General features: G+C 38.9%; 1 protein-coding gene across 3 annotated transcripts in view; it reads right to left on the reverse strand.

Annotated features, from left to right (window-relative positions):
• The window catches only part of LOC132130621 (follistatin-related protein 4-like), a 205,511-nt gene extending 180,874 nt beyond the window's left edge, over positions 1-24,637 (reverse strand). For 2 of the 3 annotated variants that reach the window (XM_059542392.1, XM_059542390.1), the window contains exons 1-3: positions 24,464-24,637; positions 18,085-18,217; positions 6,629-6,662 (exon numbers count right to left, since the gene is read on the reverse strand). In XM_059542392.1, the coding sequence (XP_059398375.1) occupies positions 6,629-6,662; positions 18,085-18,207 (157 nt within the window). In that variant the 5' untranslated portion in view covers positions 18,208-18,217; positions 24,464-24,637. The remainder of the gene's footprint in view (positions 1-6,628; positions 6,663-18,084; positions 18,218-24,463) is intronic. The other variant, XM_059542391.1, reaches the window with a different exon arrangement.
• Between the last annotated feature and the right edge of the window lie 2,462 nt (positions 24,638-27,099).

Genomic DNA, 27,099 nt, shown 5'->3' on the forward strand with positions numbered 1-27,099 from the left:
AGTTGTGCTGCTCCATAAAGGAGGTCAGCTGGCTTGCCACCACTTTTTCCAAAATTTTTGAAATAAATGGAAGTTTTGATATGGGCCTATAGTTATGAGGTTCTGAGGGGTCAAGATTCGGCTTTTTAAGGATCGGGTTTACCACAGCGTGTTTGAAGTAGTTGGGGACTGAGCCAGATGCAAGTGACAGGTTAATTATTTTTACCATACAGGGGCCAACAATATCAAACATTTTCAACAATAGAGGTGTTGGGACAATATCAGCAGGGCTTGAAGACGGTTTCATATTTCCTATTAAGGTCTTCACCTCCTTGTGGGCTGACAGGAGTGAAGGACGACCAAGACAACACCATTGAAAATTCAGTAGAACACACAGTGATTATTGGAACTTTAACACTGGCCCTAATGTCTTGTACTTTGTTCACAAAAAACGACAAAAAGTTGTTACAGTCCTCATGAGTGTACACAGGCACAAGAGGAGCTGAAGGTGCAGTTAGATTTTCGATGGTGTCAAACAAGACCTTAGGTTTTTTCTTATTATCTGAAATAAGATTGGAAAAATAAATAAATAAAGCGAGCCTGCTTTATCAGTTCATTCAGATCCAGTATCATATCTTTTAAATGGAGTCTGTGTACCTCCAATTTAGTTGCTTTCCACAGACGCTCAGTCTTACAACATTTTCTCCTAAAACTACAAATGTTATCATTCATCCATGGGAGGGCTTTTTTATGTGACCCTGAAATGTTTTTAACAGGTGCTACCATATCCAAAATCGACAGACAGTGGTTGTTGAAACTTTGCACAAATGAATCAACATCATCACAATCAACAAAGGAGCGAGAGTCAAAGGAGGCAGAGAAATCACTAAGTGTTGTCTCACTAATGATGTGTTTTTGTGTTACAACATTGCAGACAGTAGGCATCGTGATAAGTGACAAATTAAAAGATATACAACAATGGTCACTAATTAGAAAATCCTCCACACTCAGTTTATCAATGGTTAGGCCACAAGAGAAGACCAAATCTAAAGTGTGACCTTTTTTATGGGTGGGGGAAGAAACGTGCTGTACAAAATTAAACGAGTCCATGGTAGTCAACAATTCAGCTGCATTCAAACAAGTGGCATCATCAATATGCAAATTAAAGTCCCCAAGGACTAAAACGCGATCTAGTTTTATGATAGACGTTAAAAACTCAGTGAAATCATCAAGAAATGTGCGTGCAGGACCAGGAGGTCGGTAAACTAAAACACAGTAATAGGAGTGTGTTTTCCCAACCTTACACATCTGCATCTCAAATGAGTCGAACGAAGCTGTGTCCGTCAAGCTGCAGCAGAAAGAGTCCCGAAAGACCAGCGCAAGACCGCCTCCACGTCGCGCGAGCCGAGGAGTCCCAAACACGGAGCAGTCCGGGGGGCATAGTTCTTTAAGATGAAAGTGTTCAATCTCCCGCTGCCAAGTCTCCGTAATAAACATAAAATCCAAGTTCTCATTAGTGAAATGGTCATTCAAAGTAAAAGCCTTGTTCGCAATGGAGCGCACGTTGATAAGTGTAATCCTGGTAGTGCGCGTGTATGACAAGGGCTGTCCTGGGGCAGGCTGGATGGCATGATCCGTCCGACAGGTAACCGGGCACAGGGCACGCTGACGGCGTGCACGATGGCAAGCGGGACGGGTGGGGAAGATCCGGTCAGAGGTGCACCACACAGGTGACGATGCACAGATCGCGCCCCGATCTGACTCGCAGACCGGAACCGGCCTCAGGCACCGCTCACTCCCGGGGGCTCTGGATCTGTTCGGCCCGGGAGAAAATCCACGGGATCGCCACTTTCTCCTCCAGACTTGAACCCCAGCCCTGGATCCCCGCTTCCTTCTCCTGCCACGGCGCCGGGTAAGCAGAAGGTATTCCGATGATGGCGCTTGGCACTCCAGTTTTGGAGGGAAAAACTCATAATATCTGTCCCAGGTAATACACAAGTCCTGCATATGTGCCTTAATGCGGAACAACGCGGCCCGATCGTATCGTATGATTGCAGAGACATAGCTGGTGGTTGATAGGGTTGACACAAGTAATATCACAAGGAGGATTACAAATGTACGTGAGAGCAGAGAAGTGACAGAAGTGACAGACGCATCGCCAAACACAGGCGCCATCATTGTCACTTGGGCCACGTCACCAGGTGAGATTCTGTGCTACAGGTATTGCTAGAGGAATCACAGTCACACTTGCAGGTTTTTTTTTTTTTGAAGTAAAGCTCTGTTGCCATAGAAATGATACACCATCTAGTCTAGAAGCATTGGTGTAAACTGGCAGCTACACCAGACGTGAATGGCGTGTCATGTTGCGTCAAAACACATAGATCCCAATATAATCAGCAATTCTATCACTGAATGCGTCGCACACAGTAAAGTGATGCCGCGTTATATTTCCATATGAGTCCACGCACTACCGATTTGCAAAGTTTGCTTTCATTCAACCAGTGTAGAGAGAATGTTAGGATGTTGCAGACATGCATTTTCTTTTGCAAGTTTCAGCTCATACATACATAAAAAATTAATATCATGCATCCCTATTTTTTTTTATTTACTTCATTTATTTATTTATTTTGGGGTACTGTTGGTCCCAGTGGTTTCAGTAGGTCTAATAACTGACATCATTTTCATTATATTACTGGCAAATTATTTTTCATACCAAACTATTAGCATGTAATGTACCAGTTCACTGAAATTAGGCTGCATCTTTCTCTTATTAATTTACAGTAGTATGTGACATCCTGGCACTGCACACCCTATTGGTCAAAACATAACAAATAACAGTTATATGAGCTCATATGAAGAGATTGGTGTAAAATCATTCATCTGTCTTCTGGTTTTCTGGATTATGCATTAAAAAAAATTAATACATGTCTATAACTGCTGCTCGCAGCTACATGTTTTATTGACTACTTTTTTTATTGGCTTATAGCTGTGTTCAGAGCATATCAGTCACCATCTTCTGTCCTTCTGATGTTTGAATCCTTTCTCGCAAACAATTTGTTGTCTCAAAACATTTTTTGTTCCAATTAAATTCTTAATCTGAAGTCAGAAACGACTTCTGAATTTTCTTTTTCTTGTAGGGTTAACTTGTTCAGGAGAGAGACTGATATACATGCAACATATCTACCATGAGTTTTGCCTTCTAAATTACCTTCCATGATGGTCATTTACACAAACTGCTCCTTATAATTTCTCATTCCAAATTAACTTACATAAATGAGTTAAATTACTTACTAGATGTCAATTTTACAACATTTAGTTTAAAATACACATTCAGAACAAAGTCCTGTTTTAACAAAGGGTATTAGAAATAGTGTACTAAGAATCATTAAGTGGAACGAGAACAGTTAAATGCCTTTAGATTCTCACCTTGACTCACAAGCTCAACTTTGGCCATCATAATTCAACATTATGATTAGTTTCTGATGGCTTGCTGATTTTGGTTTCTGAATTTTATGGACTGTGAGCCGTGAAAACTTTATTGGACCCAAGGATAATATAATTACACACCTATGGAGAGTTATTCTCCAGTAATCTGACAGTGATGTATGACTGATACTGCACAGTAATATCTGTTGCCCTGAATGTCGGAGAGCTTCGGTGGATGTTTCTGGAATAAACCCAAAGCCTGTGTAGATGATTTCAAGGCCACATAACTCAAAAAGATATTCTCAAGTAACTCACATAAGACGCAAATGCAGATGTTGCATTTCATTTTTACTGAGCCAAAACTTTTGTTTTAAGAGTGTATGTGCAATGTAGTTTGTGTCCCTGAAAGTATTAAGAGTCATTAAGTGGATCAAAAGCTATTGTAAATTATGCTTCTTTCACTTTTTCAACTTTTGCTGCTTTAGCATTAAAAAAAGATTCTGCAAGGTTACAAAGCTGAAAGTCTACACTAAAAGGACATATTCTCCTCAACAGAAAACACTTTTCAAGAACTACAGCAAATGGCTGTCACGGTTGGTAAACCGTGATCTCTGGGTTTTGCACTATGTGGGTGAAGTCTGTGTGTTACGTGTCAGCACTGATTAGTTTGTGGGCATCTCCGTTAATTGTCATCAGCAACAGCTGTCACTCATTACTCATCCCTATATATTGGCTTGTCTAGCGTCTTGTGTTCGTGAGAGCGTTGTTTCATGTTTGTGACCTATGCCTTGCTTTCTTGTGTGTTTCTGTGTTGGATGTCAGTGTCTCCCCGGAACCCCGTCCACTCTAAGCAACCCACCACCAAGCAACATCACTTACCTTCGGCTCGCTTCCCCGCAGTTCCTGTGTCACCCTCTCCTGCTGCCAACTCACCAACTCACCTCACCTCCGTAAAATCTGAGCTTGCAAAGGTTCAGCGTGATTCTCTTGTTCATGAACATTCTTAGAATCTCAATCTGGCTCAAACTGATATGGCCAAATTGTTATTATTTGAAGCTGAGCAGACAAAACCTATTTTAATACATCCCTAAACTTAAATCAAAACTTCGTAAAAGGGCATAAAAGGGCCCCTTTAAGATTCTCATCCCTACTTACGAGCTCATAAACTATTTTAGCTTGTAGCTAAGGTGATGCGTCCCATTTCCGTTTAGTTTTAATACTAAAACTCTAAGATAATCTGTGTTAACTGCATGATTTTCTTCTGTTAGCCTGCGTTGTGTTATCGCGTTTACTTCAACAGACCAAAATATCATGAACTGGTTGTGAAGATGGTTTGTGCTAAGGTCAGTTTTTATCTGCTCTCCATTTACAACATTATTTGATGCAAATATAGAGGGCTGCTGTCATAGTTAGTACCTTATTACATCACAGAGACATTTTGTCATGTTGTAATGTGGATGTGATTGGTTTATTAGTTCAGCACTGGGATCTAAGACTAACAAGACCATGCCTCCATTTTCCTGAACTCTCAATCCATAATGCTCTGCCGTGACCCAGACACATAAGTGAGGTGCTGCGCCTTATCGAATTCCCTTTCAATTAGTGTAGAATCAAAGCAGCCTTAATGGGCTTTGCCTCATGATATCATTTAATTCACGGCAATAACAAATCTCTAGTTGTAATTTCAAGCACTCGAGGCCAAATGAATCCTGACGGAGATTTGATTGTGCATTGTGTCTGCCACAAAAGCGCAAGCTTTCTCCTGTCTTTCTTCTTGAGTGACCTTTTCAGTATGCTGCCTGCGGCACGTTATTTATTTATGATTGTGTGGAAGCCAAAAGGCTGTAAGCCTGACCTGTTATCGTTTGGTCATCCGCTCAAGTGGCTGGGTGGTTTGGTATATGCGTGGTGTTCAGAAACTGGGGCAGTCTGATTAATGTCAGCCTTTGGAAGAGACGCACAGACATGACAACAAAGAGGCCTCTCTGGAAGGAAGGGAAAGTGAGATAATGTGCAGCTATACACAGACGCGCGCACATGAGAAGGTAATGTGATGCCAGCCACAGAAAGAAAAATCAAACATGCCACTGCGTGTTTTGTTAAGTTTAGTCCGAAGCCACTGAATAATTAGTCCCTAAGGGGAAATCAACACATCATTTGCATATTTCTGACACACTGGAGACACTGTCTGTCTCTCTGTCTGTCCGGAAATGATGGGAAACTTTTTCTCCAACTGATTGTTGTTAAGCTTTGATCTGCTATTCTAAGCCAGGTGTAAATCCAAAAAAAGTAAGAGATCCTTTGCAAATATAGTTCAATTGTGAATCAACATACTAAAACATTAAAGGCAGTTCCTCCCTTTAACATTTTCAGTTTCTACAAATTATACGGTGAAGGGATAAATTACTGGTAATCATGAATTCTATTGTCTTTGAAATGAGGTTAAGGTGTACGGCCAAATGTACTGACAAGCATTTATAGTAAACTAAAATATACTTTAATGCCATTTCTATTGAAACTGTCATGCATTAAAATGTATTTCTATTAAAAAATTGTACTGATGAGGTTGCAATTTAGTACTATATATATATGTGTGTGTGTGTGTGTGTGTGTATATATATATATATATATATATATATATATGCACACACACACACACATATACACACACACACACACACACACACTTGGATTTGAAGTGCACTACATGTGCATATTCAGTATATTTATGCACATAGATTTTGTATGAAGAGTTGTAATGTTCATGTATTTGAATGTGTTAGTTTGCTAGCTACATCAAAGACAATCATTTCATTCCAATACAATGGGCACAAATTTTTGATTTGGTAAGGGCAAAGCACGCTCTGTAATCAATACAGAAATCATTACTGTTGCACAGCACTACAATCAGAGACACATAAGTGATGTGTGGAGCAGCACTGGTCTGTTTGAGACTCACAACAGCCATTGTAATACCTACATTCAACCTGAATTCCCTAGAGTAAAACCCTGTGATCTCTAATTAGATCCCTGAGATCCCTCAAGTATCCGCTGGCTTTCCATTAGTCATCTCATGCACGGTGCCACTTACATTTGAGCTGCTGATTTTAAGACAAACATAAAGAAGCTGATGGATTCATAAGGCTAAAGCAGTAGTTTCCAAAACATGCTTAAACCAGAATGCACAAAGATCATCATCAAAAATATGCAAGGTTGGACTTACTTTTCTTGACCTTATTTTCAGCACCTCCAAACTGCTGCAAAAGAAAAGGGGAAAATATTAAGGTAAAACCCATAAATATAGGAACAGCCCCGTCTGATTGCCATACAAATCTAACTATTTCACTGGTCAAAGCTTACAGGTTTACATGTAGTACACCAAAAAATCTGAAATTAAAATATACAGTACAGACCACTTAATATGTGTATGTCAGATTATGTCACATACATTACAGCAAGCAACAAACAAACAAATAAGAGGCTTTTTTTAGATACATCTGAGCCTGTTATTTATTTATTTATTTTTTTCACTAGTTAAAATGCATTTGGTTCTGAATAGTAAGACATGTTTGCAACATTTATTAAGTTCATGGACAAATTGTGCATACATTTGTAACTAATTGTGAGACAGTTTCATTCCACAGATACCAGAACTGGCAAAAAAAAAAAAAAAAGGTACTGTAGTATTGGAACTGATGCAGGTATTGGGTTGGTGCGTCCCTAAGTTTTGACTTTCTAAGTGCGATCTCCACATCCTCCATGCTGACCATCTTGATCCAGACTCAGAGTCCTGCCTCCTCTCTCACATCACTCATGCATCTCTACCGATGCTGCAACACTTTAGTTTCCCTGAGGCTGATCTTAGATCCTCTTCTCCAGTTAGATCCTCATTACCATTTTAGAGGGTTCTTTGCTCTCTAGCGCAGTGTTTCTGATAACACTGTAGGACTTGCTAAATGCTCATCTGATGTGTTTTCTGCAGATCTCAGCAATAAAATCAAGTTTTCAAAGAGAAGCCACACAAGTACAGTTTGCACATTAAGCTGAGCAACTATAGTGATATTTATCAGTCTATGACACTATCATAATGTTTTAACAATGTGCGAGCTGACATTATTGAGCATGTCACTCAATTTGAAGTAAACCTTTTGAAGTTGCAGTTCACAGAGATGGTTTCAACAGTGTTTTTCTGACTTAATGAATGTGTAAATAACTTTTTTTATCATCATTATTGCAATTTGTACACAACAAGTGTACAAAATATGGTACATCTACCATGAATAATAAAAATAATCAACATGTGTATAATAATAAGATTCACTGCTCAAAATCACTCTCAAAGTTCCTATTAAATTTAGTAGACCATCAGCTGGACTGCAAACATATGTGTGTTTCCAAAACTATATTAAACTTTGTGCATACAATATAGCAGTGTTCTCATGAGGTCACAGACTGAAACAATACTTAATGCTAAAATAATAAAAGATAAGTATTGCACAGACTAAAATGTTCACTTCTGTTACTGATTTTACAAAATTTAGAAATGTGTTGCTGCTCAGTTCAATTACTGTTCAGCCAAAATCTATATTGTGTTAATAATCTGGCATACTGTCAGGTATATTTAGTTTCCCTTGTGCAATAAAGAGTTCTGGCTGCATGTTGCGTTGCATTCGCTATTTGATGTAAAATGTGGGTTCTGACTTGAAAGCAATTGAGAAGCACTGCTGTAACCATCACTGCAACATACTGTACAAACATGTAAACTAGGTTAAAAACATATGAATTGGTTACAAATATGACCACTGGGTGCCGACACCATAAATACATTCATATTTAATATCTTTATAACCTTAAATAATAAATATTGTTCATGGTGTAAGTACATTAAAAGGCTGAGAGATTGACTTGGTTCTGGGTTCAAGCTAGGGCTTTTTACAGCATACGCTCCACTGAAAAAACAGCAGCACTTACAGATCTCTGTTTATTTCCATACTGTGAGTCTGTGTTCTATACAGGCATGTTTTAAATAAGTCTTTCTCGCAAAGTTTAATGTCTGTAAATGTAGAAGCTAATTTAATAGAAGTAGTGTAACTTAGTGTAGTGACTTTCCTCTGCACCACCTGGAAGTCATAAATACAATTGGGTCATCCGGTCCCTAGCTTCAATTAGATTTGGTGTAAGAAATACATAAATGATGAAGAAAGCACATCTTTGTTGGGTCACTTTTTAGTTTGGGGACAATTCTCATTGTTAACTATTAAATAAACTCTTAATTTGCTTATTATTTCTAGTTAGTAAGGTAGTTGTTAAGTTGAAGTATGGTTTGGATTGAGTTATTTGGAATATAATCATGCAGAATAAGACATTAATATGTGCTTTATAAGTACTAATAAACAGCCAATATACTAGTAATATGCAAGACAATAAAGAACTAGTTAACAGTGAGAATCCCTAAAATAAAATTTACTCTTTTTTGCATTATATGCCAAAGTTTGCATGTCTGTATTAAAGACATCTTAATATCTTTTTAGATTTTGGTCTTTAACAAACTTTTCATTCAGTATCAACATTTTTTAATTCTTATATGGTTCAGTTCCAGAGATATTGGGATCTAAATATGGTTCTAAGAGTAAAATGTAAAATTTTACACATTTCAAAAACGAAATGTTGATCACTTTGCATTCATCTAATACTTCAGTGGATCTTCTTATAAAGATGAATGTCTGAAGAACAAATTATGTTGACACTAGAAAGGTCAACAATTGCACAGAACATATGCCATAAATATTATTTTTCCAAAGATTTCATGGCTGTAACTCAAGAAGTATTGTAGATATCTCAATATTATTTACAATATTTATTTTACAACAAATGTTTCTTTTAGTATGTCCTTTTTTATGGCCCTATATGGTTTGGTTCCAGACATAATGGTGATCTCAATGCTGCTACATGTGGAAATAGTTTTTTGAGAATTTTTTTATTAGATTTTATGTTACAGTTTTAATAAACTGCTGTTAAATGTAAGTTTCATGATTTAAATTAATAAGATCTGTTTGTTGATTAATATAATTGAACTTAATGATTAAATCAGAGTCCAAACAAATTCAAATGGGGAAAAAATAAAACCGAATTTAGGAACAAAATAAAACAGCAAGTGTGCAAACGAGTCTGCAGCATCTCTAACTGAACTGCTTATCTCACTGAATCTAGCAGAAAACAGCATGTGATTACTCTAGATTTTAACTAAACAGCAGTTGAACTATAACACATATCGATCCTGAATTGTTGGGCTGGTGTTTAGCTATGCCTCTTGTCTTCGTCTTACAGCACTGAGTAGTCATTAGAGATAAAAGTCCCAGCAGGCCTCACAATGAGTTTGATGCCCAGTGTTTGGTGAATGATTTACTCTTCAGGATCTCATCTGAGACAAACAATTCCTACAACCACATCTACATTAGACATGACATTTGCCAACTGAAGAGGCTCATTAAGGGCTTTATTAGCCCTTCAAAAATGCTGAAAATTGCTGTCGAGCATTAAACGTTCAGCATCATTTGATTAAATATCAGTGCTGTTTGTCCTGTAAGCATGTCTGGTTTTGGTTGGTGATTAATGGACTGCTTGCACAGCTACTCCCGCATTCTACTTAATACGGTTCAGGCATTTTCGTCCATTCAGAGAGTTACAAGGAAGAACACAAAAGAGATTATTACTACATTTTAGGACTGTCTGTTGATTAAAACAATTAATTATGTTATCTGCAGTGTTGGGTAAGTTACTCAAAAAAAGTAATCCACTACAAATTACTAATTACTGCTCTAAAATTGTAATTTGATTAAATTACTGATTACTGCATGTAAAAAGTAATCAGATAACTAATTACTTTACTTTCAAGTTACTTTGAAAACCTATTAAACCTACAAGAAAACACTACAAACAAAGTGAAACTCAGTTCTTTCTGTAATTTAATATTGACTGAAAAATATTACAGAAATATGAAAACAGCAACTTGACTTAAAGATCCAATGCATTTCTATAACTTAACATAAGCATATGATTCTGATGATTCATGAGCATAGCTTTTCTGTTATGGTTTTTGCTAAGTCTTACTTTTGTCATTAGGTTTAAATTAGATTTGTTGACGCATGTCCATTAAGTAAAAAAAATGGGTTTGCTATAGGTTACACATTAGCCAAAAAAGACTTAAAAATGTAGGGAACATGTAAAAAGTCCATATGTCTGCGATTGTGGAGACATATTCCAAACGCTCAAATGTTTTTTTAAGTTTATACTCCATATCCGCATAGCATTTATCTAGATACCTTGCAAATGTCTTTCGGTCCTGCAAGGGTACAGAGCTGTCCGTCACGGGTATCATCGTAAGCAAGTCTCTAAATGACTGCGATTCCACAGTCGACAAGGGCATCATTTCCTCCACCACATACGCTGCTACAGCTCTCTTCACCTGTCCAGAAGTTACCTTCCCTCCCGATTTTGAACAAAAATCCAATCTAGCTTGTTTAGACGAGGTTGCACCGCTCTCGTCTCGGGTGTGGGTAACGTTATCCTCCTTGGCGACGAGTTTTGTCGTAGAATGCACTCTGTTCAAGTGCTTCAACAAATTGCTGGCGAGTTAATAGCGGTAAAAAGTTCTTTAGAAATTGCGCACAGTTTGCATTTAACAGTTATATTTTTGTTTTTACAATCACAAAACTCAAAATAATGTTTATATTTCCACTTGAAGAAACAACCACCACACTTGTCGTCTCCGTCCATTTTAACAGCACGATTTCTCCAGTAATTCATTAAAGTGCATGCTCAATAACTGACGCAGCCGCCCCAAAACATGATTAGAAATGCATTTTAATTTATTTACTTTAATATTTTTTCTTACCAATACATTTGTAACGCAAGTAACTTAATTTCATTGACATCAGTAACTGTAATCAAATTACATTTATTTTAAATGTAATGAGTTACATTACTGCGTTGTCACGAAAAGTAATTAGAATATAGTAACGCAGTTACTTTGTAACGCGTTATACCCAACTCTGCATTATCTGCATTAAGATGAATTATACTAAACCTGCCAAAATGTTCCTATAAATATATTTTCCTTTCTAAATGTGCATTCTGAATCATTTAAACCGGGCAGCAGTTTGACCACTGAACGAGAGCAGAGGCTTCAGCAGGACGACTCTCTTAAACAAGAGGAAACTTACTCAATCCTAGTTTAGGAGCTCTAAAGAGTGAAGGCCTCAGCATAACAGCTCTCTAAACTTAGAGGACACCTAGCCACACTCAGAGCCAAAGGCAGGCAGTGAGACTCAAATAGAAAGAGCCTAATCTCACATTTCTGGGGAGCAGAGGCTTCAGCAGGATGACTCTCTTAAACAAGAGGAATCCTAGCAACACTCAACCCTATTAGAGAAACGTTTAAGATTGGAGGCCTCAGCATCAGAATCAGAATCAGAATCAGAATCAGAATCAGAATGAGCTTTATTGCCAGGTATGTTTACACATACGAGGAATTTGTTTTCGTGACAGAAGCTCCGCAGTACAACAGAATGAGAGCGACAGAACATAAAACACATAATAAAAGAATATAAAAATACAAAAAATACAAATAAGTAGATAAGGAATGACAATATACAAATTGACAATTGTAGGCAGGTATATTACAAAAATGCAGTTATGTATGTACATGTATATTATGTGCAAAATTTAAGTGTATACTAAGTATGTGTGTTAGATAAATTAAGTGTATGTGTATATAAATATAAAGTGTAGTGTGTTCAGTGTGTATCAGCTGTTCATAAGATGGATTGCCTGAGGGAAGAAACTGTTCCTGTGTCTGGTCGTTCTGGTGCTCAGTGCTCTGTAGCGTCGACCAGATGCAACAGTTCAAAGAGGGAGTGTGCTGGATGTGAGGGGTCCAGAGTGATTTTAACAGCCCTTTTGCTCACTCTGGATAAGTACGGTTCTTGAATAGATGGGAGAGTTGAACCGATGATTCTTTCAGCAGTCCGGACTACCCTCTGTAGTCTTCTGAGGTCAGATTTAGAAGCTGAGCTGAACCAGACAGTTATTGAAGTGCAGAGGATGGATTCGATGATGGTGGAGTAGAACTGTTTCAGCAGATCCTGTGGCAGGTTAAACTTCCTCAGATGGCGAAGGAAGTACAACCTCTGCTGGGCCTTTTTCACAATGGAGTCAATGTGAATGTCCCACTTCAGGTCCTGAGAGATAGTGGTGCCCAGGAACCTGAATGACTCCACTGCAGTCACAGTGCTGTTCATGATGGTGAGTGGGGGGAGTGCAGTGGGGTTTCTCCTGAAGTCCACAATCATCTCCAATGTTTTGAGCGTGTTAAGCTCCAGGTTGTTGAGAGTGCACCAGACAGCCAGCTCTTTAACCTCCTGCCTGTAAGCAGACTCTTCACCATCCTGAATGAGGCCGATGAGTGTGATGTCATCTGCAAACTTCAGGAGCTTGACAGAGGGGTCCTTAGATGTGCAATCATTAGTGTACAAGGAGAAGAGCAGTGGGGAGAGAACGCAGCCCTGGGGAGCTCCAGTGCTGATTGTACGGGTGCTGGATGTGTATTTTCCCAGCCTCACTAGCTGCTGCCTGTCTGTCAGGAAGCTGTTGATCCACTGACAGACGGAGGTGGGCACGGAGAGCTGAGTTAGTTTGGGCAGGAGGAGGTTTGGCATGATCGGGTTAAAAGCCGAGCTGAAGTCCACAAACAGGATCCTCACATAGGTTCCCGGTCTGTCTAGGTGTTGCAGAACATAATGCAGTCCAATGTGTACTGCATCGTCAACAGACCTGTTTGCTCTGTAGGCAAACTGAAGAGGATCCAGCAAGGGTCCAGTGATGTCCTTCAGGTGGGCCAGCACCAGTTTTTCAAATGACTTCATAACTACGGATTTTAAAGCCACAGGCCTGTAGTCATTTAGTCCTGTAATTTTGGGTTTCTTTGGGATGGGGATGATGGTGGAGCGTTTGAAGCATGAAGGGACTTCGCACAGCTCCAGCGATGTGTTGAAGATCTTTGTGAAGATGGGGGCCAGCTGGTCAGCACAGGATTTCAGACAGGCTGGTGTAACACAATCTGGGCCTGGTGCTTTTTTCCTTTTCTGCTTCCGGAAGACCTGGCGCATCGCATCCTCGCTGATCTGTATTGCAGGTGTGGGGGAGAGGGGGGATGCAGGAGGTGTGAATGGTGAGAGCACTTGATTGGAGAGGTGTTCAGGATGGTTTGCAGGAGCTGTTAATGGTGTGAACGGTTGTGTGGAGAGGCATTCAGGGTTGGTTGCAGGAGTTGTTATTGGTGTGAACGGTTGTGTGGAGAGGTGTTCAGGGCAGGTGATGGGTGTTCTTTCAAACCTGCAGTAAAACTCGTTCAGATCGTCTGCAAGTCGTTGATTCTCCACAGTGCTGGGGGATGGTGTCTTGTAATTGGTGATCTTCTTTAGACTTTTCCACACTGATGCTGAGTCGTTCGACGTGAATTGAGTCCTTATTTTTTTCAGAATAATTCCTCTTTGCCACTCTGATCTCCTTTTCCAGTGTGTATTTAGCCTGTTTATACAAGACATTGTCCCCCTTCCTGTTAGCATCTTCTTTGGCCTGACGGAGCTGTCTGAGTTTTGCAGTGAACCACGGTTTGTCATTGTTGTAATTTAGTTGAGTCTTGGTAGGAATACACATATCCTCACAGAAACTGATATATGATGTTACGGTCTCTGTGAGTTCATCCAGATCGGTGGCAGCAGCTTCAAAAACACTCCAATCAGTGAGGTCAAAACAAGATTGTAAATCCCGCTCTGCTTCATTAGTCCATCTTTTTACAGTCCTTAATACAGGTTTAGCTGATTTTAGTTTCTGCCTGTAGGTCGGTATAAGATGAACCAGAAGGTGATCAGAACGTCCCAAAGCTGCTCGTGGAACAGAGTGATATGCATCCTTTATTGTTGTGTAACAGTGATCCAATATATTACTGTCTCTGGTGGGACAGGTAACATGCTGTCTGTATTTTGGCAGTTCACGGGAGAGATTGGCTTTATTAAAGTCCCCGAGAATGATTAAAACAGAGTCCGGGTGTTGTTGTTCTGTCTCTGTGATCTGCTCAGTGAGTTTCTGTAAAGCCAGACTTACTTGCGCTTGCGGAGGGATGTAAACACTAACCAGAATGAACGAGTGAAACTCCCGCGGCGAATAGAACGGCTTGCAGTTGACAAACTGCATTTCTAGATCAGGACAGCACATCTTCTTTAACACAGTTACATCTGTACACCACCGTTCATTGATGTAAAAGCATGTCCCGCCGCCGCGCGATTTCCCCGTTGATTCTGCGTCACGATCCGCTCTAAACAGCTGAAAGCCCGGCAGATGGAGCGCGCTGTCCGGTATGGCGTCATTCAGCCAGGTTTCCGTGAAACACAGAGCAGCAGAGTGTGTGAAATCCTTATTTGTCCGAGAAAGCAGAAGGAGTTCGTCCGTTTTGTAGGGTAGAGAGCGTAGATTTGCCAGATGGATGCTAGGCAACGGCGTTTGAAATCCGCGCTTCCTGAGTCTGACGAGCGCGCCAGCTCGCTTCCCCCGTCTGCGCGTCCTGAAGCGTTTGATCAGCGCTGCTGCTCTTCCGATAACAATATTCAGTAAAACGTCTGAATAATTGAAATCCGGAAAAACATCTTGTGGTGCGTTCTGCCGAATGTTCAGCAGTTCATCCCTGGTGAAACTGATTGCAGGAATATAACTAAAGACAGGACAAACTAACAAAAAGACAAAGACATATGCAGAGCACGTCACGGAGGCAGCCATCCTGTACCGGCGCCAAGTCAATGACGACTCTCTAGAACGAGAGGAGATCTGACTACAGTCAACGCTAGAGACAGTTAGCGAGGCTCACAAAAATGGAGCCTACATACCAATAGTACTTTCTAAATTAAATTAAATTAAATTAAATGTATGCATTTAGCAGACGCTTTTATCCAAAGCGACTTATATTGCATTCAAGCTAACAATTTTCTTCTAACATGTGTTCCCTGTCTAAGCCGAGCTATGGAGAGCAGAGGCTTCAGCAGAATGACTCACTTAAATGAAAGGAAACCTAACAACACTCAATCCTAGTTTGAGCTCTTAAGAGTGGAGGCCTCAGCACAACGACTCTCTAAACTGAGAGGAGACCTAGTCACACCTAGCGTCAAAGGCAGTTAGTGAGGCTCAAAATAGAGAAAGCCTACAACTCATATTACTTCTTAAGAGGAGCTCTAGGGAGTGGAGGCTTCAGCAGGACGACTCTCTAAAACAAGAGGAAACCTAACAAAGCTCAACCCTGGTAGGGGAGCTCTTAAGAGTGGAGGTCTCAGCGTGATGACTCCATAAAATGAGAGGAGACCTAGCTACACTCAACACCAAAGGAAGTTAGTGAGGCTCAAAATAGAGAGAGCTTACAACTCATATTACTTCTTAAGTGGAGCTCTAGGGACTGGAGGCTTCAGCAGGACGACTCTCTAAAACAAGAGGAAACCTAACAATGCTCAACCCTGTTAGGGGAGCTCTTAAGAGTGGAGGTCTCAGCGTGACGACTCCATAAAATGAGAGGAGACCTAGCTACACTCAACACCAAAGGAAGTTAGTGAGGCTCAAAGAAAGAGCCTTCAAACTCATATTACAGCCAATGACGGAGCTCTGGGGAGTGGAGGCTTCAGCAGGACAACTCTCTAAAACAAGTGGAAACCTAACAAAGCTCGACCATGGTAGGGGAGCTCTTAAGAGTTGAGTTCTCAGCATAACGACCTAAAGTGAGAGTAGGCCTGGCTAAACTCAGCACCAGAGGCAGTTAGTGAGGCTCAAAGAAAGAGCCTACAAACTCATATGACTGCTAATGAATGAGCTCTTAAGAGTGGAGGCCTCAGCATGACGACTCTCTAGAGCAAGGGGACGCCTGACCAGACTCAGCACTAAAGACAGTTAGCGAGGCTCACAAAAAAGAAGCCTACATACCAATAGTACTGTCTAAGCGGAGCTATGAAGAGTAGAGGCTTCAGCAAAATGACTCTCTTTAGTGAGAGGAAGCCTAACAACACTCAATCCTAGTCTAGGAGCTCTTAAGAGTGGAGGTATCAGCATAATGACTCTCTAAACCGAGAGAAGACCTGACTACACTCAACGCTAGACACAGTTAGTGAGGCTAATGATAGAGCCTACATACAAATAGTATTGCCTAAGTGGAGTTCTAGGGAGCAGAGTCCACCACATAATGACTCCAAAGCTAGAGTACTAAGCTAGGAGTACCAACCATGCTCACAATTGGTAAAAAAGGCCCTCAGGTGAGGGGAGTACTTAAAAGCTCGACCTGATGAGCAACTTAACAAGTAGGCCCACAAGAGCCTAACAACCTAACAGCCACAGAGCTCTGTTGAGAGAGCACTAGGAACTGTGATCTCAGCATAGTGACCCTAAAAGGGAGGGGAGGTACCAGGCTCAAGAACAGCTGATCAGGGAGGTTCACAGAGAGCCTCACAACCTGAAATAACTGCAAAACAAAAAATACTAGGGATCAGAGTGCTCAGCATAGCAGAAACCATGCTGACCTGAATACATGTACCTGGGCTGAGAGGATGAAGAGGCTCAGAGAAGGCTCATACAAGAGCCTAATTACTAAAAAACTAGCTATTACACCAAGTCAGGAGCCTCCTCCACAGATAATGTAGATATCCCACATTATACACAGTTATTCTTCAGTAAAATAAATAGAAACAAAATGGAATTCTGGAAGAGAAAGCATTCCTCATCAGATTCCTTCCATGCCCCGCCTACAATCCCCCTGACCGGCCTGATTAACTGCCTCGGCAGCCGTGAGACCCGAAATGCGGGTGAGAGGCACTAAATCCTCAAAGAGAATCAGGCATACAGGCATTCTCAATGCAATCACATCTTGCAGCGTGGCTATATCTCCTTTGAGAGACAAACACACTCTGTTCAAACACTAAATTCCCTGAAGAATCCGGCTAGAAAAGAATCCGCCGTGAATGCATCACATTAAGCTTGTCCAACTCCCCCAAGAGGCAAACGCGCTCCTGCAAACACTGAAAAAAACTGGACTACAGACCTCTGCTCTAGTAGTTCCGCGAATGCAAAAAGTGAGTGCATCCTTCTCTCTCGTGAGTCAAATGCATGTGCTTCCATACACATGGCTTGAAGACAAAAAGAGGATGACGTATTCTACAGGCACCCTTTTATACCTGCAGTTGCTCATTTGCTTACGTCATAGGCTTCTGCATGCCAATGTCAAGTTCATTGTCGTTATTTCATTCATGCTTCAGATACTGGTCACACAGGAGGCGTTCCCCTAGCACCGTCTAGAGGATGCAGCGTGGAGTTCCCTTTTGAAAGGGAACTCAGAATTTCTTCAACTAGCTTAGTGCAAAAGGCTTCACAAATGTGAATGTGGTCTAGACAAGACCCTCAAAGAAAGATTATCAGGAACTTAAACTTCAGTGTGTTCCTCAAACAAAGCTTCATATAATTTCAAAAGACATTAAATGAAAATATAATGATTTTTTACACTTCTTGACAAACATAGTCTGCAATATTTCTCAAACAATACACTTTTTAGCTCTGAGTCCCAGAACATGAACAAAAGAAAATGAAATGTACTACTACCTGAAGTCCCTCTTGAACCTCCTTTATTGTAGTTCTGGTTCCAGTGCTGGCTCGGACTCCATAAGCCAGCCATAGGGAAGATCCGAACAGGACGGACATAGCCCAAATGCCCAACCAGCCCATCAGTGTCAGCCTGTCAAGAGAAGAATGTATACATGACGAGCATCATATACCAGCACTCAAACATACAGAGCACATCAACACTAGCTCATTTAGCAGTATAATTGCAGAAAACCTTCAAAAGCATCTCAGTAACCCATTGCTTTAAATGAGAAACCTTTAAAAAAATAAGTCACCCATTTGCTGAAAATGTTCTCACCCTCAGGCCACCCAAGATGTGATAAGTTTGTTTGAAATGTAGTATTGCATCACTTGCTCAGCAATGGATTCTCTGCAGTGAATCTAGTTTGTTCATGCTTGTGGACATGCTTGTGTTTATCTGTAAATACACATTATATATCAGTATACAACTTTCTGTAAGGAAAGATATATACTGATTATGCATGTGATTATTAGCATGAATCTGTAAACGTAGTAATATATACTGTATATATTTTTAAGCCTTTTACCCGAGTCCTACCCTAAGACTAATCACTTCTTAAAAGTTAATGTAATTATATTTACAGTATTATAATGTAAACAGCCTATAAAAAAAAAACGAATTAGATGGTGAAACTGCAATATCATGACAAACTCTTTATTCTTTGATATTGTAATAATGATTATTGATGGGTCTTCATCAACTCTGCATTCACTAGGTTCTCAAAACAATGCACTGTTGGTAACAATTTCTAAACCAGTTACTGCTTTGGTCTGTTTTCCTAATGTATGAACAGACTGGCCAAGTTATTCTTTCCATCATTATCTGATATGAATCGCAGTCTTTATATTTAATATTAGCACTGCAAAACCTATTGTATTCTTGATTACAGCAAGTCAAAACAACAGCGGCATATAAGCTCAATTATTACCTGCACACTGTAAAAAAAAATCTGAACTCTCCAACTCAAATTTTTCTATTGACTGATCACATCAAATTTTTCAATTGTCTTAACTGAATTTGATTAGTGATCATATCTAAATGTTTCAATTGGCTAAATTGTATTAGTGTAAATTTAATTTTATAAATCAAATTAGGCCAGTTGAAAAATGTAGATTTAAATTTTTAGATAAAGATTCATTTTTGAGTTGGAGAGGTTTTTATTTTTTCAGATATCTGTCTTTCGTTATTCATGGTTTTCAGTCACATGACTGGCCCGAAGACCTGGCAGCCAAAACATCCATAGAACTGCAGCACAAGCCTGTCAATTTTCCATCTGTTTCCAATCCACAAATATTTAGATAAAAGAAAGATATGTGAACAAAGTTTTGCTCATTTGCAGTACATATAAAACACCTGCTGCAATATTCAAACAGAGTGACATTATTAAACGTTTAATGTGGAAAAAGTTAAAACAGTGATATAACTGATACATTTTGAGAGTTTGAATGTTGTCATTAGTCCCTTTCACACAGTAATACCAGTAAATTGCCATAAAATTACCGGTAAATTCATAAGTGTGAAAGGTGCTGTACCGGCAAAGCACCATTCACACATCAATTTCAAAATACCGGTAAATTCTGTGACATCATTAACTGGAAATGACCTCTTCACCTGTAATTTACTGGTAATGATACAACCTCTCATACCGGTAAATTGCCAAAATGAATTTACCACTATTTCTGAAAAGGTCCTGTTCACACATGGTCTCTAAACGGTAATTTTCTAGTAATTACCAAGACTGTATGTGTGAAAGGGTCTATTGACTTGATAAAGCAATCAAACCTAATCATGCATATGTGTATTGAAGAATATAGAACTATACATAAGAGGATGTGTTCTTTTTAGTAAATATACAGAACAAATTCATATAAGAAAAATGCAAAAATATAAATGTTTTAATCTTTTATGATTAATGCAAAAAGAAAAAAAATGGGTAGGTGATTTGAAATGCTTTTGGGAGCATGCATAAAATTGTGTTAAACACCATTTTGCTAGATTATAATTATTATGCATGTGTTTTTTACTGAATGAAACTACGTGGAATGTTTGTATTCAAGAAAATCTGTTAAGATATACACTTTTCTTTGTATATCATACAGTATGCATTCATTTTAACCTACCCCATATACAAACAGCATTCAGCAGCATTTGAAATTATGCGGACATTGTTGTGGCTTTATCATGACAACGATAATGTGAAATAAAGTGTAAGAGTCCTGATGCTGGTGATTTGTGTTTGCTACTTCTGTTCTACCGGTCAAAATAAAGATCCTAATGCACGTTATCTTGGACTGTAGTGAAACATAAAGCTGGAAAGTTCAGTCTGAGCTGTGTTATGGTTTTTGTCTGGAGCAAAACTTTGGATAATCTTTGCTTACCAGTTTGTGCAATAATGATTTCTAAATAATAGGCATGTGTTACCAAGTAATTCAAGGTCAAGCCATTGCTATACTAATGCTGTATTGATTTATAGTCTAGTCAAGTCACCTTTTTTTCTAGTGCCTTATTCAATTCCAGATTTTGTCATAGCAGCTTCACAGAAACAAGAAATAAATTACAAAAACCCAATTATGGAGAGATTTACAATCTGCAGTAAAGCAGCACTAAAAGACTTAAGATAGTTTCATCATTCTGATCAAGTCTGTTCAGTTTCGTTTCAGTTCAGACAGGGCTGACCTTTTAATTGTTTTGTTTCTCTCAATTTAGTAATTCATCTACCCAATCTGGCCACCATGTGCACACGCTCTCTCCGCACTACAGAAAAATGATGATGAGCTGAAAATACCAGCAAACATGTAAGCTGGAGTTTAGTGATCTGTGTTGAGATATTTTAGTCAAATGCCAAATTTCGTGATTATATTTTCTGAGCGAAATAATTGTGGCACACACAATGACCCGGCATAAAATGTGTCTCCAGGCATTGCACTGTGGTCACATGTGTCTCTGACAGCTGGATGTGGCATGCTTAGCTTAGCCAACATAAGAAACAACTGGCCTTAATTTAATCCAAATAATTCTGTAAATAAAAATGTGCTGCACATTTAAGATACACCTCGTAGGTTTTTTTTCACAAGTGCACATGTGCAAGTACCAGAACGTGTGCACGGCCCACTAAGCAAATTGCATTCACAATAATTGATCAAATGTACAATATCTATAATACCCAGCTCGGTCACCCTTTATTTTAAAGACCAATTCTTACTATCAGTTACCATTAACTATGCCTTTCGTCTCAGTAAACTCCTAATTTGCTGCTTATTAGTAGTTAGTAAGGTATTTGTTAGTTTAGGGATGGGGTCGGATTAAGGGATCTGAAAAATGCTTATGCAGAATAAGGCATTAATATGTGCTTTATAAGTACTTATAAACAGCCTATACATGCTTGATGGTTAATAGTGAGAATTGGGCTCTTGTTTAAAACTTGGTTACCAATCATTTGCATTTAATTATTATCTCAGATGTGTGACGAAACTTTGGATACTACAGCTAAAAATCACTTTCAAGTTTCCCTTTCTCATCTTAAGAAGCCTTGTTAGTCACGCCACAAACTGAAACATGGCACAGCGTTGCACCTTATTGTTTTTCTGTTGGCATTTTGTATGTTAATCCAGGATGACCTCATTTGCATCGGTAGGTATTCATATGTGAAGTGCATTTCTGAATCGTTGGGTGGAAATATGTTTCAGTCTTTTCTTGTTGGTGTAAAACTATGCCATTCTAGATTTTCAGCTTGGATAACTTAAACTATCACACTTACATTTCAGCTAATATTGGATAATTACATAAAATAAAAAAATGACAACAACAGCGCCAACAGATGATTTCATGAGCTAAATGTAACCTGGATAAACTGGATAATAATAAAAGTCTTTTCACCCTGTGTCAATTACAAAACTCCACTGCAATGAGAAAGACTCGTTATCTGTTACATTTCATCAGAATCAGATTAATGTTTATTGCCAAGTACTCTATCTATACAGGTAATCTGGTGCTTGACAAAGACAAAAGAAAAACAAGAATAAATAATAGAACAATGAGATAAATAATTTTAAAATAAGACAAGTAAAAGCTGTACAACAAGAGCAGATAAAATCAGGAAGATAAAAATATAAAATACTAAATAAACATGTACATGAACATTAACTCAGAATATGTAAAGTGGGGGATTGCAATGTTCACAGCTGAAACATATACAGGTTGAGTTTAAAGAGGGTTTGCAGAAAAGTTTAGCACACGTCGTGAATGAACAAAATGAAAAGAAGCTCCACAGTACTCGTGTAAACAAGACCACGGATCCAAACAAACAAGTTTAAATATTGCAGCAGGAGCGTGAATAGCATTACAAAGGTCGAAAATAACTTGTGTGACTTTTTCAGGAGCTTCCAGTTGGATTGCAGATTACACGTTGAACCGCAGCTGAGCAATTCTAAATACGGATTGAAACAAGTGATGAACTGGGACTGAGAATAATAATCAGGCACTCTGTATGACTGCATGAAGACTTCACAATGATGCTATATTCTGCTGCTTGAGATTATTCACCAACTTGCACTAGATCACATCTGTTCTCCTGATGAAGCATCATCAATATGTTTGAATAAGACACGGGAATATCACATGTCCCCGTGCCTCCATTATCAATTCATACATGAGTGTGCAATCCACTCGGACGCTCCACAGCAGCGGGTCGCAGATCTGTTCTAATGGGGCTGTCAACAACAGGGAAAATACAATGCCAAAAACAACTAACCTTTTTATTGCTTTAGTGGGCTTATCACAACAATTAAGGATTGAAATAAAGTAATAAAATAAAATAATGTAAAAAAAAAAAAAAATGAGAAGAAATTTACGTCCAATCAAACTCTACAGCATTTTTGGGCAAGCAAAACTAGACAGATGTCAACATCAAAAACATAAAAGTAAAAGAAAATGTGACACAGATCAAACTTCTGCTTTTGGTCATTTTTGTACAAAATTGTCAGGTAATGTTCATGGAAAAAAACACTGATATTACTTTTGTACCATAAACCGTTTTGGTTTAATTCAGTGTAAAGTCTGTGTTTTGAAGCTGAATTGAATAAGCCATCACAACACAGTTTCAGAAGCACGTAGTATGGGTAATAATAGCATTGCGTATAACAATAAAATAAAAATCACAAAAAAAAAAAAAACAATTTCATTAGCCGTTATGCCAAACGTACACTGTCTTTCTTTTGATACACTGTAAAAATGTTTTCCTGTTAAATTTGTGATAAAAACGGGTAGCTGTGCTAGAACATTTCATTACAAAATACAATGATGATGTTACAAGCATTTAAGTGCCTTAAATTTATATAAAGTTACTTTTAACTAACCTATTTGAGCTGTTGAAATCTATATTTAATAACAGATACACAGTACAGCAGAAGGCAACATGATGACTTCAATATCAGCAAAAGTGACCTCTCCAGTAACTATCTGTGACTAATAATAATATAAGGACAGATGAAAGTGTATCCCACACAAACACGAAACACCATCATACTAGCTCAAATAATGACGCAGACTATAAACATAGTAAACTAAATAACATAATGCAAATGTGATGGAAAGACTCCACTTTTTTTAAATTTCTCAATGAAATTAGAAAGAGATTAATTTCTTCAACTTTTATTTAGGAGAGTCGTAATTATTTTTGATCAACAATTCAACAATTCTTCGTGTATCGAAAATAATGTATTTTTTTGTGTGTGTGTGTATATATATATATATATATATATATATTGTTAGAAAACGTGTAGATTATATAATAAACTGTTATATGCTTACGAATAATGAGATGCAACAATAAATAAACAGCTTATTCTAGAATAAATGAAGGTAAATTCTGATTAAACATGAGCTGTATTAAAACTTGCTCGCCTACAGATATCTGGTGTAGCGCTGATGTTCTGAACCTCTAATCTGCCCGATGTGTGAGAGTTTGAGTCGGATCGGATGCACAGCACTGTCACCTCGGCTGTACCGTAAACCCAGTGCTTGAACAGCTGCCTCACAGACCGCATGTTTGAGCATCAGAGCGCGTGCGAACGATGCCCACAGCCGCTCCGCGCGCCTCGGATGCCCAGAAGTGCTGTCTAGGTAGGCAGTGACACATAAACGCTGACTCCACAAACCAGGAGTCCGGTGAAAACTCTTGTTGAGGTAACGTTACTCGATTCAAACAAACGACATAAAACGAGAATGTGAATCCAGTTCAGACGCAGAGCGCGACTGAGACGGAAAGCCGCTCGTGCTCATCGTGACGCGCGAGCATCCCGCGCAGCAGCGCCGAGTAAATTGACTGTAGCTCGTTACCTGTCGTGTTCCTGCGCGGAGACTGAAATGCTGGGTGAAATGCGCGTTATAGATGTCCAGAGACTCACAGACCCTCACAGTCCACGCGAAGGGAAGAACACGCCCGATCTCTCTTCATCCTTCAACTGAGAGTGACCCGCTATTCCAGCTCACCCTATTCCAACTGCTTTCTCTCTCTCTCTCTCTCTCTCTCTCTCTCTCTCTCTCTGCTCTCGCTCACACACACGCACACACTGCCTGCGACGTCACACAACGCATACATATATATATATATATATATATATATATATATATATATATATATATATATATATATATATATATATATATATATGTTGTCGTTTAATGGAAAAAAGTAAAAAAGTTATGAACAATTATGAAATACAAAAAAAAACTTTAACAATTCGTCCAACAGGAACTGTCCTTTCTATAGTTGGTATAAAATTATTAAATAAATCACCAATGACAACTCGATATTTATGAAAAATGTTGTTCTGAGAACAGTTCAAATTTATTATAGACTTTTTAAGTCTTTTTAATGGCAACATTTAAAAGTAAAATCAATTATGAAGTACAAAAATACAAAATCTTTAAACCCTCTGGGCTTCTTCGCCCGAAAACGGGCGAAAACTTGAACGTTTTGAAATGTTTAATTTTTTTGCTTCATCGGATGGGGATGAAACTTGGTGACTTTTGTTGTATTACCTATATGAACACACGAAAAAATCAAGGAGATGATTCTGATATGTTAAAGGGTCATAAAAAAAAAAGTCACACTTAGCTTCCTCCCGCCCGAAAACGGGCGACATAGGAAATGAATGGGAAATACGAAAAAATAGGAAAACTCAGAGAAACTTTTGGTGGTACAAGCTACAGATCAGCAACTGTGCTGAAAAAAAGTGTACAGCAATGAAGGGGTGACACTCTAGAACATCAAGAGTGCAAATAAGACCCCCCCCCCACACACACACACACACCCACGCACACAAACACACACACACATACACAGATAAACTGGCGACTGCAACAGCAAATTTGTAGAATATTCCACATAAAATCAATAAATGAAAAAAAAAACTTGCTCAAATGCACACACACACACACACACACAGAGAGAGAGAGAGAGAGAAAGAGAGAGAGAGAGAAAGAGAGAGACTGGTAAGACTGCAACAGCAAATTTTGAGAATCTGCAAAAATAAATAAATAAAAAATACAAAAAGAGACTCTCGCTCAAATGCAACACACACACACACACACACACACACACACACACACACACACATTCACTCACACATACACACACACACACACACACACATTGTGTTCCCTTTCTAACCAAATGCTATAGTTTGATTGTAATCATAATGCAAAACCTGATACTTATCTAAACATTTTTGTTAAGAAAATAAAGTAATCATCTTTTAGAATATCTAAATGAATATCTAAATAAAAAAAAACGAATAAGATAGAGAAATCATGTCTAAAACAACAAAAGGAATCAAAAAGCCTTTCTATATAGGATATATAGGAAGCTATAGACAGCCTACAGGCTGGTACAGGACATTACACAAAAGTGGCTATTTTTTAAAGCCACTAGATGAAGTTCTTCTCCTGGAACATTTTTTTTTAGGCTGGCACTCTATTTTGATGTGAAATGCTGCATTTATTGAATTTTTTTTTTTAAATAAATATACAATTAAAAATGATATATTAATTCTAATGGAAAAAATAGCTCATAAAAAATTATATAATTAATGCAAAGTATCATAAAAAAATCTAAAAATTCTAAATAATAATCAGAAAACATTATAGAACAAAAATATATTTGATTGGTTATCCTGGGAAAAAGTAAAGTACAATTTTAAGGCTTCGCCCGTTTTCGGGCGGGAGGAAGCTAAGTGTGACCCATTTATGAAGAAGCCCAGAGGGTTAAAGAGCAAAAAAAGAAAAAAAAAACATAAACAATATTGGAACATTTTATAATTGATCTCAGGGTTTTGCACTATGTGGGCGAAGTCTGTGTGTTACGCGTCAGCACTGATTAGTTTGTGGGCGTCTCCGCTAATTGTCATCAACAACAGCTGTCACTCATTACTCATCCCTATATATTGGCTTGTCTAGCGTCTTGTGTTCGTGAGAGCGTTGTTTCATGTACGTGACTTATGTTTGTTTGCTTTCTTGTGTGTTTCTGCGTTGGATGTCCGTGTCTCCCCAGAACCCCGTCCACTCTACACACATCACCAACAAGCAACACCACTTACCTTCGGCTCACTTACCCGCAGTTCCTGTGTCACCCTCTCCTGTTGCCAACTCATCTCCGCCATCCGGATCCTTCACCCACCTGCACCATCCTGGACTGTGTATTCCTTTCAGCGTCATCTTTGTGTCTTATTGTTGTCCTGTATCATCGTTCTCATTAAACCGTGTTTAACTCGCACTTGCTTCCTGCCACTCCTTCACCCATTCGTTACAGAACGTTCTCACCAAACATGGAAGCAGCGAGCACCACTTCACTCTCGGAATTCATCAATCACAGCGTCAGCCGTATGGATCAGCAGCAGGAGAGCATTGTGAACACCAGACGCGCGATCCAAGCGCTGGTGACACAGGTGTCCGAGCTCACCCAGCAGATCCAT

The sequence above is a fragment of the Carassius carassius genome, chromosome 47 (assembly GCF_963082965.1).
Source record: "Carassius carassius chromosome 47, fCarCar2.1, whole genome shotgun sequence".
NCBI classification, from domain to species: Eukaryota; Metazoa; Chordata; class Actinopteri; order Cypriniformes; family Cyprinidae; genus Carassius; species Carassius carassius.